The 11,249-nt window shown below is 39.0% G+C and overlaps 2 protein-coding genes across 5 annotated transcripts; both read left to right on the top strand.

Moving 5' to 3' along the window:
- The first annotated feature begins 1,547 nt into the window (after positions 1–1,547).
- Positions 1,548–3,599, top strand: ccndx (cyclin Dx). Of its 3 annotated transcripts, none has more exons than XM_056753658.1 (5): positions 1,548–1,676; positions 1,881–2,107; positions 2,561–2,776; positions 2,870–3,190; positions 3,268–3,599. In XM_056753658.1, the coding sequence occupies exons 2-5, from the start codon at positions 1,889–1,891 to the stop codon at positions 3,409–3,411; spliced, it is 900 nt and encodes a 299-aa protein (XP_056609636.1). In that variant the 5' UTR covers positions 1,548–1,676; positions 1,881–1,888; the 3' UTR covers positions 3,412–3,599. The 3 variants fall into 3 exon arrangements, with proteins under 3 accessions (XP_056609636.1, XP_056609638.1, XP_056609637.1); XM_056753660.1 differs by having other exon boundaries at positions 1,596–1,676; positions 1,884–2,107; XM_056753659.1 differs by lacking the exon at positions 1,548–1,676 and having other exon boundaries at positions 1,708–2,107.
- A 547-nt stretch (positions 3,600–4,146) lies between these two features.
- On the top strand, positions 4,147–7,884 carry nucb1 (nucleobindin 1). Of its 2 annotated transcripts, none has more exons than XM_056752698.1 (13): positions 4,147–4,250; positions 4,525–4,652; positions 4,730–4,837; positions 4,932–5,064; positions 5,190–5,293; positions 5,377–5,562; positions 5,650–5,740; positions 5,823–5,881; positions 6,109–6,201; positions 6,286–6,375; positions 6,542–6,715; positions 6,956–7,082; positions 7,205–7,884. In XM_056752698.1, exons 2-13 carry the CDS (start codon positions 4,536–4,538, stop codon positions 7,291–7,293), a joined length of 1,371 nt encoding a protein of 456 aa, XP_056608676.1. In that variant the 5' UTR covers positions 4,147–4,250; positions 4,525–4,535; the 3' UTR covers positions 7,294–7,884. The 2 variants fall into 2 exon arrangements, with proteins under 2 accessions (XP_056608676.1, XP_056608675.1); XM_056752697.1 differs by having other exon boundaries at positions 4,155–4,250; positions 4,506–4,652.
- Positions 7,885–11,249: the final 3,365 nt, after the last annotated feature.

Below are 11,249 nucleotides of genomic sequence, written 5' to 3'. Positions count from 1 at the left end.
GCGCTGCTGCAAGCCTTAATGTGGAAATATGAGCGGGGCAGAGCATAGCAGTTTGATCTTTTTTGCCAAGTAAATAAATTATATATATACATACATATACAAATATACAAATTATATGTTCTGCAATAAATTGTTATTTTATATATTTTATTTAAACTATTTATTTAGTCACCTGCATACACACCCTTACAAATCCAGTCCTCAGCTCTCCACTTAATGTGACCTGCTGTGACTATGAGGACCGTCCAGTGTTGAGTGTGTGTGTGAGTGGGAGCAGAAGGCAAAGCACTGGTGTCTGACAGTGATTTGTAAAGAGAGACAATACGCCTCATTGACCTGCCTGGCTCCACTGTCTGTTGCACATATCTCGCCAAGCCCTCCCATGAGGACTCACCGTTCTTTAAACACGACACCATATTGCCACAGGGCCAGGGTGGGGCTGAATGTGTGTCGTGTGAGATTGACAATGAGATTCCACAGAAAGTGTGTGTGGGGGGGTGATGGGATATTAGATGGCACATGAGTAATTTTGACTTTGCGTTGACGAAAACAAAAGCCGCACACTTCGGCTTTACTCCTCCGTCTCAGTCTCTGTCTCACACTCCTGTGTCAGATTTCAAAAGGCTTTTCCATCTGCTTAGAGCCTGATGTCATTTATGACCTTAAAAAAATCAGGTGTTCTGGCTCAATTTCACTGTTCAAAAAAGTTAAGTTTGAAAGCTTTATTACATATTCGAGAAAGGGAGAGCCGTCCAGGAGTCAATCTTTTTAAAAAACATGACTGATGAAGAAAAAAACATTCTGTTTTCAGATCAATATGAATTGCTGTGTACATGCTTTAACTTTATTTTACCTTTCAAAAATAAATAAATAACCATTAAACCTGGGTTTTACATCTCGCAGTATGAACCACCTAATGATCCAGCATCCACCCAGCAGTACCTTAGCGCCCGCATAGCAACCCCCTAACATCACAGTTTTAGTAGTGTAGTGTGGGCATATTATTAAATATCCCACAACTTAAAAAAAATATAGTTTAAATAACGCTGCTGTCCTTCTGAAACTTCATGATTACAATTTTTTGTCATAATTGAATGTATCAGTCACCCTTTATGTTTGTCGCTGCAATGTTCTTTCCAGATATCTAACAAATAAAAGTAATAAAAAGTGCTTTTCAACTTTGATAACACAGTTGTCATCATTTAAAAAGTACAGATTTTTTTATTTCCTAAAAACAGCATATTTGGACATCCATGTTCTCTAGAAGGACAGCGATGCTAAATAGATCCCACTAACAATTTTTCTTGTACCCGTCACTGTCAACAAACACCCCAAATCTTTTTGTTATTCATTCTCATTGTCACAGCTTGGAGATGACCTTTTTCTCTCCTCTCTCTCTGTCGCTCTCACTCTCTTTTTTCTTCGCTCACTGACGGTGACAAGCTGTTGCGCTGTCCCTCTGGGTTACTCCCTCTCTCCTCCCTCCCTCCCTCCCTCGCTCATTCTCTCCCTCTCTCTCTCCACCTGTTGATGCCATTGTTGCTCATCCAGCATTGAAGTCTTTTATTCTTTTACTCTTCTCATTTTACACACCCCTCTTTTATTCCTTCACTTTTTTCGTCAACAGTCACTCCTCCTCGAGGACGTATAAAAGAGGGAACAAGGAGAGAAGAAGGGTAAGAACAACACGAGACCACAAGAAAAACACTCAGACACTCACCAGCACACATTTACATTTAGACACACAATTCAAGCACTTTTTGGAGAAACTGCACTTTACATTTTATTTTAAAAACAGTGTTTTATTCTGAGGCCGGTGATACTTACTTGCTACTAACACGGTTCACTCACACTTCAAATATCTTGGAATACAACGCTAGCAGGAGGAATGTCTGTGTCTCTGTGGTGTGAAGAGGAAGAGGTTCAGGACAGGTCTCAGAGTCGGGAGTCTTCAGTCAAAGCCCCCTGGGACCCAAGCGCCTCTGGTCTGAGGGTCATTCAGAGACTTCTGCAGTCAGAGGGAAGATACCTGCCCTCTCCGCTCTATACATCACTCATCCAGAGAGATCCTCAGCGCAGAGAGGAGCTGGCCAAGTGGACCATGGAGGTAGATCTTGAATTTCTGTGATGTCTAAAATTATTTGAAAGCTGATTTACCTGAGGATCTTAAAATCATGTGAAATCTCTGACTTGATTTCAGGTTTTGGAATCTGGGTATGTTTCATACATTGCTTAGATCTTTTCTGAAACTCTGACCTGACAACCAAGAATTAATTTGTGAAGCATTTGTTCGCCTTTTCATTTCATGGCTGCCAAGAATAAAGAAAAGAGGTTTCATTTGTGATTTTTGTTAGTCTTTCTGACTATTCTTTATTGGTTTGAATGATCTATTGTTAGCTCAGTAAAGCATAGTTACATTTATATAACGTTTATAATTGGAGAACTATCTTGTGACAATAACTTATCTACAAAGATCTCCAATCCAACAATCTTTAAAAACTTCAGACTTCATCCAAGTATTTCTGAGTTGTTTAAAGTTTCCTTTTCTGTGTTTTTGTAGGTGTGCTGTGAATGTGATTGCGATGAATCTGTATTTCCCCTGGCTGTCTCACTGTTGGATCGATACCTGTCTGCCACTCTATCCCTGCCTGTCTCTCCAACTTGTTTGGCTTCTGCTTGTGTCCTGGTGGCCTCCAAACTTACAGAATGTGACACAGTTAATGCCGATACCCTGTGTGCGGCAGCTGAATATGACTTTTTGTCATCCAACCTCCGGGTGAGTTTATTTATATATTTATTTATTTATATTTATTTATATATCGTTTGTTCATTGTTTGAATAAATATCTAATCTGTGCATTTCCTAACAGGAAATGGAGCGTGTTGTCCTGGCCACTCTGCGATGGGATGTAGCAGCCGTAACCCCTCAGGACTTTATCCCACACTTCCTGCTCACTCTTGGGGAACTAAAGGATGGGGAAACACATACAGGAGACTTTCTCACAACACTTCGACGCCACAGCGACTCACTTGTCGCCATGTGCGTGTGTGACTCTCGTTTTCTGGGAACTCCCCCATCTCTGGTAGCAGCGGCTGTGTTGAACTCTGCCCTTCGGGGGTTAAGGACCAAAAGTACATGGGAATTGAGTGTTATGACCTCCGCTCTGGCCACGCTCTGTCAGACTGATGTGGTAAGCGAAGCGTGTGTGCCTGTTTTTGTTTGTATGTGTTTGTGTGGGACAGTTGCTAACTATGTGTTCATCTACAGGCCGTGTTGCAGTGCTGCACTGAGCTGATAGAGGGCGCTCTCAGAGAAAGACTGAGAAATGGAGCACAGGAGGGAAAAGATGGTGCTATTGATGAAGATGAGAGAGCCAGCACTCCCACTGACCTGAGAGAAATAGACTTTTAAAACAGGGTTAATTTATGAGTAATATTTATTGTGACTGTTTGTCCGGAGTCTCCATTTTATTTATCAGTTAAACTGAGTTAAACAATGTAACATTTATGCTTTGTCTTATGTAACTTCTGAAGTGTTGTTATTTAAATTTGTATTTATTTGTTTGATTATTTACTTGTGCCATATTTATTACATCTATTGCCATAACTGTGATTTTTTTTAAATGCATTTCAGGTTTATTCTCTTCCCTTATGTGTTACATTTTAATATTTTATACTTCATGTATTATCATATTATTTATTGTGTGCAATTTTTGTCTTTAATTTATTGTGTTTGTCAGTGTTTTAAATTTGCGTCATGTTTGTAATCGTCTTGGATAAATGAAAATCTATTTTTCGAAAAAGTTCAAATAAAACGTTTATTGGTTGTCAGCATTGTGTGCATCTATAAAACATAACAAATGTACTATGTGCTATAAAATTAAATTTAACTAAATTAAATTTGAACTAAATAACCCACGTTAACTGAATGACAATCGCTGCTTTTTATTATGTTTTGTTTTATCAACACTCCTGAACCGTGTTCAATTAATTTATTTAAACTAATTTCTCATAATAAGACGTTACAATTTTAACGGCTATCTACATTTTAGGAACGTATGTGAAATAAAAAATAAATGTATTTAAATAGAAAATAAATAAAATCTTAATTTGACTTGCTGAAAGCGGTCGCGTTCAGATTACGTCATAGGTCGTTGCCGCTCTGTGTTGGAAGCAGCAGAGCATAGCAATTTGTAGTCACTGTAGGTTTATTTTACAGACATTGGCGCTGAAATTGAATCGGAGCCGAGGGTAAGACAAATCGCTAATGATTTAATGCAGATAATATATATATTTAATACAAACGACAGTATAAGCACGTCTTGTTTTCCTTCATGCGTTTGCTTCTGTTTGAAGCGTGATCTGCCTGGTGCGTCTTGACCTGATCTATGTTTAATCTTACGTTAAACGTTGACGTTAACTCTGTCTGCGTATAGAAAGCGTTTTCGTTCTCACACATACCTCATGGAATCTGGATAAACCGCTACGTTTCCTAATTTGTGTTAGTCTGTCTGTGCTATCTCAGGGTCTACGAGAATGACAGCGGCGTTTGTTAAAGGGCTGCTGCTTCTGTCTCTCACTCTGGTGGTATGGACACTTCCGATAGATCGCCCCGCCGAGCCGCCTCAGGAGGAGAAGGTTGAGGAGAATGCTGTAAGCCTTGTATTTAAAAACACATCCAGACAAGAGTTTCTAGGTTTGCTTATTCACTTTAGTCGCATGTTTCATAGGATACCGGTCTGTACTATGATCGCTACTTGAGGGAGGTGATCGAAGTGCTGGAAACAGATCCCCACTTCCGAGAAAAACTCCAGACAGCCAACACCGATGACATTAAGGTTAACTGCTCTCTTAGTAATCTTTGTGCTTTTAAAGTTTGAAGATGATTTCACCTGTTCTTCAAGTCCCTAAAAGAAAAATAATGCCTTTTAGAATGGACGTCTCAGTAAGGAGTTGGATTTGGTGGGCCACCACGTGCGGACTCGACTGGACGAGCTAAAGAGACAAGAAGTGTCACGCCTCAGAATGCTGTTGAAGGCTAAATTGGACAGCACGAATACACAGAGTGAGTGTGTTTGGCTGTGACATGCATCTCCCTCCCCTGTATTGCTTGAGTGACACCGATGAGCAAGAAAATCTGTTGACATGACTCCCGCTTCTGTTTGCGCAAATGTTTTGCTGTGATTACAGGTGTTCAGATGGATCACGCCTCCCTGTTGAGGCAGTTTGAACATCTTGATCCTCACAATCAGAACACGTTTGAGGCCAAAGACTTGGAGCTGCTTATCGCCACCGTAAGAAAAATTCAGAGCATGCTGCAAGTTACTACCATAGATCGATAACGTACCTCACTGTGTGTGCACGTGCTTATTTTCAGGCCACTAAAGATCTTGAGAATTATGATGCAGAGCGCCATGAGGAGTTTAAGCGATACGAGATGCTGAAAGAGCACGAGCGCAGGGAGTACCTGAAGAGTTTGGACCAGGAGAAGAGAGAAAAGGAGGAGAAAAGAATTGAGGAACTCAAAGATAAACACAGACAGCATCCCAAAATTAATGCTCCGGTGAGAGGGAAGACTGTGATAATGTGAATTCCACTTTGTTTGTCTCACATTTGATATTAGTGAATAAGGTTTTCTCCTTCCTTTCAGGGTAGTGTGGATCAGTTACGCGAGGTGTGGGAAGAAACAGATGGTTTGGATCCGCAAGAGTTTAATCCCAAGACTTTCTTTAAACTGCACGGTCAGTCTTAGTTTTTGTGCTGTTTTTTATAATCAGGCCCTTATGCTGTCAACATTCATTTTAATGGTGTTTCCACACTTAGACACAAATGGTGATGGTGTGTTGGATGAGCAAGAGCTTGAAGCCCTCTTCACTAAAGAGGTAAGGAGGACATTTCAGTGTTTGAGGCTAATAGATCACGATAGTCTGTGTTTGACAGTGATGTGGCCTCTTTTCTGCCATAATTGAGTTTGCGGTTAAGACTCCATTGGCCTCTAGTGGCTCTCCTGAGAAAAAAAACATGCAGCTTGTAAAATTGATATGCAAAAACATGTCCAAAAATGTTGTTTTTGTAACATCTGCATATGCCTGTGTTTTGGTCATCCTAGCTTGAGAAGGTCTACGATCCAAAAAATGAAGAAGATGACATGATGGAGATGGAGGAGGAGAGACTAAGGATGCGGGAACATGTCATGAAAAATGTATAATCCTTAGATTTGTTTTCATCATTTTTCTCCTTCATTTAGTCATTCTATCAGCCTTTTTGCCGCTTTCTCACACTGCAGGTGGATCTCAATCATGACAGGCTGGTCAGTCTGGAGGAGTTTCTCAAATCAACGGACAAGAAAGAATTGAACAACTCAAAGGAATGGGAGGTTAGAATCAGACATGCGTGGATGGTTGATGTTTAAAACCTTTATTATGAAAAGACATACACTGTAGAAACACACTGCCTGTATTATGATTCTTTCTGGCAGTGTATATTGAGCAATGTTTGCTAACTGCTTTCCTTTTCACAATCTCAATTACTTGTCGTTTAAGACATTGGATGACACGAAGCCGGTATATACAGAAGAGGAGCTACAACGCTTCGAGGCAGAACTGCGGGATAAGGAGGTGGAGCTTGGCAGAAGGGCAGAGACATTAAGACAGGAACAGGAACTTCTTTTAGAGAGAAGCAAAGCTTTGGAGGTCCAGAAAAAAGAATATCAACAGGTATAGGCGATTAAAAACAGTATAGTTTATACTTTATTTCCATTGGTGTATCACAGCTTTATTTGGGCAACTATTGTTGTGTTAAAAACTATACTTGTTTGCCCATTTTCAGCATAGCTGTAATAGTTTTGGTGCTAGTCTGATACTTTTCCACACCATGAGTTTTATTAACAGCATTCTTGGTTTTTAGTATATTATTTTTCTGCCAGAGAACTGACTTCTTGTTTTACTTTTGATCAGGCAGTGATGGAGATGTCACAAAAACAAAAGGAGCAACAGGACGTCAATAGGCAACCTCCCTCAGGTCCCAATGGAGAACTCCAGTTTCAGCAAGAGATCCAGAAACTAGCAAGTGAAGATGGTCCAGGTTAGAAGACAAACATGAGTGCTTAAGTCATGTCTTTGTTGACCTGAAATAACAAAGCAAACGTTGCTGGACACCTTTTGTGGGATTTTAACTTTGTAAACAACAGCTGTTTTGTCTTTCAGTGGTTAAAGTCCCCGTTGATCAGAATGGAGATGTTCAGAATAATCTACAAGCTGAGCCACCACAGAATCTGCCTCAACACACCTTATAACATACTCACACACATGCCTTACACCTGTTTTTAACATGAAAAGACTTTTGATTTAGCCTTTAATGGATATTGCACATACACAACCAAACCAAACTCGACATGAACCCATCGGTCCATCCTTTTCCCACTCACACAGTCGTGAAACACACACACTTGTGTTTTGCCTCATCATTAACTTAATCTGCTCATAGCCCTAATACTGTGGCATCAAGTAAACCATTAGCATGCTACTCCTAGGAAAACAGGTGAGTTTACTGAATAGTAAATGTGTGGTTTGGTATGGCTGTAGTCATTTTTTTTTCTCTGCTGAAATTATTTTATCATTGAGGTTTACTGCCTTCATTTGCTTTAAGTTACAGAGGAGCTCTTAAAGGCGTCAACATGTTATTTCTAGACGACGTGTAATAATATGGTTGTTTTCTGTGGTGAAGATTATGTTGGTGAAACCTTATACCTCTTCTCTGATGGGAGGTTTTCTAATAGACTCATGTATGAGCACAGATCCATAAACCAAATATAGATACCACAATGTGCAATAAATTCACTTACATTTTTTCATGTAGGCTTATATAAAATCCCAATTTTATGACAGTATTGTGTTTCTTTCTTTCTTTCTTTTAGTAAAGGATATTTAAAGAATTATATCATTATTGTGGCATATATAGCTTTTTTGCATTATCACACCTTTTAAAGGTCCAGTGTGTAATTTAGCGGTGAGGTTGTGAATTGGAACTTCGGCGGCAAGACATCGAAATAACTTATTTACAAACACGCTCTGTAGAGCAGTTAAGACCTACTGTTGAAACAACATGCCGAATTCTATGCAAGGGGACCCGCGGTGTATGAAGATAGAAATAGCTCAATAAAAAACATAACGCTTCATTATGTAAGATTCATTATGTACACCTCTGAAGACATAGATATTATATTGCATTTCTATCAAAAGATCCTCCAAAAATTACACATTGGACCTTTATATCGTGGACTTTAATATTGGAAGTCCACAGCAAATCCATAAATGTTTAAAGCTGCTACATTTATTTATTGTCTCTTTATCGCCATCTTTTTCAAAATAAAATCTGAGGTTACTTTGCCTACTTAAATAATATATATACATGTGTTTAAAAGTAGCGGACATTTCCCCAAAAATCTGGCCCGAGTGCTAAAGTTCTAAATCATTATTATAGATTTACCCTAAGGTAAAAAGACAGTTTTCAACACCAATAGTTTATGTACTTGCTCAGTAATTGTTTTTTAAATAAAAAATCAAGATTTCTGGTGTCCAGATAAACAATTTGGTTAGTTTTATGTAGTTTTATAGAAGAGATTATTGTGTTGTTCTTAGTTTTCTTTTTCTTTAGATCACCGGATCACACATAGTGTGAAATAACTCAATGCTTAACATTTTTATCTCTGCCAAATACACCCATTTCTTACTAAACAAAAGCATTATTTCTTGGGTCAAAATGTCGTTTTCCGCTCTTCTGCATTTTTCTTTCAAAAAGTCAATACATTTTTCTGCATCTCTTACAACACTCCAATTTGGAGCACTCTCTGATGTGACAGTTGCATTGTTTTAGGTGTGTCCTAATCTGCATTGAACATAGTGTGCGCACACTCTTTGCCACATGGCCCATAGTTGCTGTAAATTCCATTCCAAATCTGTCAGACACTCCCTAACCTCAGTGACCTTGTTGCTCCTCCCGCTGCAGCTGTCACCTTTCAATCACACTCTGTAGGACACTACCATAGCAATGTGAATACACTCACTACACTTACACATCACCACAGGCCTTTTAAACTCAAGTATTGTCAATGTTTAATTTGATTTTATCAGGAAGGGTTTGTGCTTCAAGAGATTAACGATTCAATTTCAAGTCAACATAAAATAGGATTTATAACCAAGAGATGCAAAAAAATTGCAACATTTTGATGAAAAAAATACAATTTAACAGACAATTTAAAGATTAGTATATCACACACTTGTGAATTTTTTCATGATAAAATACAAAATGTTTATTAAACAGGGTAAACGGGATTTAATATTTACATTCATAGTGCAAAATTATCTTATTTCTTGTACTGTAAATAATTGATTCGACAAAGAAAATCTAGAAGTTGCTGCTGTGATGGTGTCTCTCAAGTACAAACAATTTGAATTATGTCTTGAACACTGTCGTTTGTAAAAGACAAGTGGTATAAAATAAAGAGCCAAGAAAGATGATTCAGATGCTGTGGGAAGAGCATGATGAAACGAGTTCTTGATTTGGATAGTGTGAAATGGGGCTTCTGTTCGGCTCATTTGCATCATGGAGTGGGCTGACTGCTGCTGAATCATCCACTTTTCATAGTACTTCACATCCTTTTTGATGCTAACCCCAACAAAGCCAGTAGGTATTTTACTGGGTCTCTGGGGCATTGACTGTCTGGGCTCCACATCCTGTGTCTTGCACTCACTCTTGTTAGCAATGTATGTGCACACATACACATAAAATGAGACACATTAGAGTCTGGCAGTGATTTCGAGGTTTCAATCCTCTCTTACCCTTTACATCAGCAGGCTCACTAATTCATGGTGAAGTTGAAGAGTAACGTGTATCTTAATCTCTTAGGTTATTGTGCTAGTTTCAGCAGGATTTGTGGAAGCTGCATGGAATTCTGGGGAGGAGGATGATAAAGAATAATTCTAAAATTGTAAATCCTTATAATAGATATTTAATTGTATCTGTGCTCATTTCTCTCTCGCTCATTCTTTTGCAAGTACTTGATGAGCTATCAACACCCTTGCTGTCTCTTCCCTTGATCTTTCCACCCTCCCTGTCTCTGTTTAAACCTATGTGGTCTGAGTGACGATAGGAGACAACTACTATTATTCAACACTCCAGCACTTCTTGTTTGTGAATCTGGGCCATATTGCAATATCCTTGAAGAACAGCAGAGGGGGCTATAAACTCACAAACTTCTCACTGCAATCTTAAATCTGTGGCGAACTTACTTTAGGGGTTAGTTTTCACCACTTACATCATTCGCACATATGCACAATTTCTGCCCTAAACGCTCAGAAAGTATAAATAATGGCAGTGGTTTGCATTCTGATGTATCTGGCAATTCTCAGGTGATTTAGGAGCATCATTTTGCTATTGTGTGACAACTGTACAGCACAAGCCACCACCAAACACAAAAAGTGAATGTCTTTACTTTTACTCATTTTCTTAACTTCAGTTATTAGAGCCAGGGCATAGAGAGATTAAGGAAATATTACCAATGTTAAGGGTGTTGTACTACTAAAAGAACCAATCAAACATAGTTCACGTTTTCAAAGTGACTGTCTAATTCCATAACTTATCTGGCATGACGAAACAGAAATGCTAAAAACTTTAATACAACATCTGAACCTGAACCTACTTTTCTGAATGTACACTGGTTAGGAAGGCTCTGATGCTGCAGCCCCGAAAAGACACTGACACCATGTTGCCTCTGTTGCCATGGTGATGAGCTGTCCATTGGGTAGAGATGCTAGTACTACAAGGTATGTAAGTCACATATACATTTATAATGCTTAAAAGTAGTGCGTTATGTTTTGAAGATAGACCACACGCGTCGATTCACGTTCACGATCTATTTTTTAAATTCTGGGTGTAAAGTTTTGTGGTTCTCAAAGTAAGAACTGAGGGTGTTTGTTAGAAATTATCATTAGTCATCGTTGAAGGTTGCTTGACACGAACTGAGAGAAAATCGTCATCCCCATTTTTGCGCTTCTACAGCATTTTGCTCCAGCTGCAAGTTGTAGGCCTACAACAGCGCATCTGTGTCTTTAAATACTCTCCTTGTGCACAACGATGACATCATCTTCTAAAAACACATTACGTCATCTCTTTTGGGATACTTCTCATGGCTCCCACCCAGTCCTGCGCCCGTTGTATTGGCTCTTATCATTGCTGGAACCCTCCTCGTCG

The sequence above is a fragment of the Triplophysa dalaica genome, chromosome 7 (genome assembly GCF_015846415.1).
Source record: "Triplophysa dalaica isolate WHDGS20190420 chromosome 7, ASM1584641v1, whole genome shotgun sequence".
NCBI lineage: Eukaryota > Metazoa > Chordata > Actinopteri > Cypriniformes > Nemacheilidae > Triplophysa > Triplophysa dalaica.
This window is presented reverse-complemented; position numbering and strand designations above follow the sequence as displayed.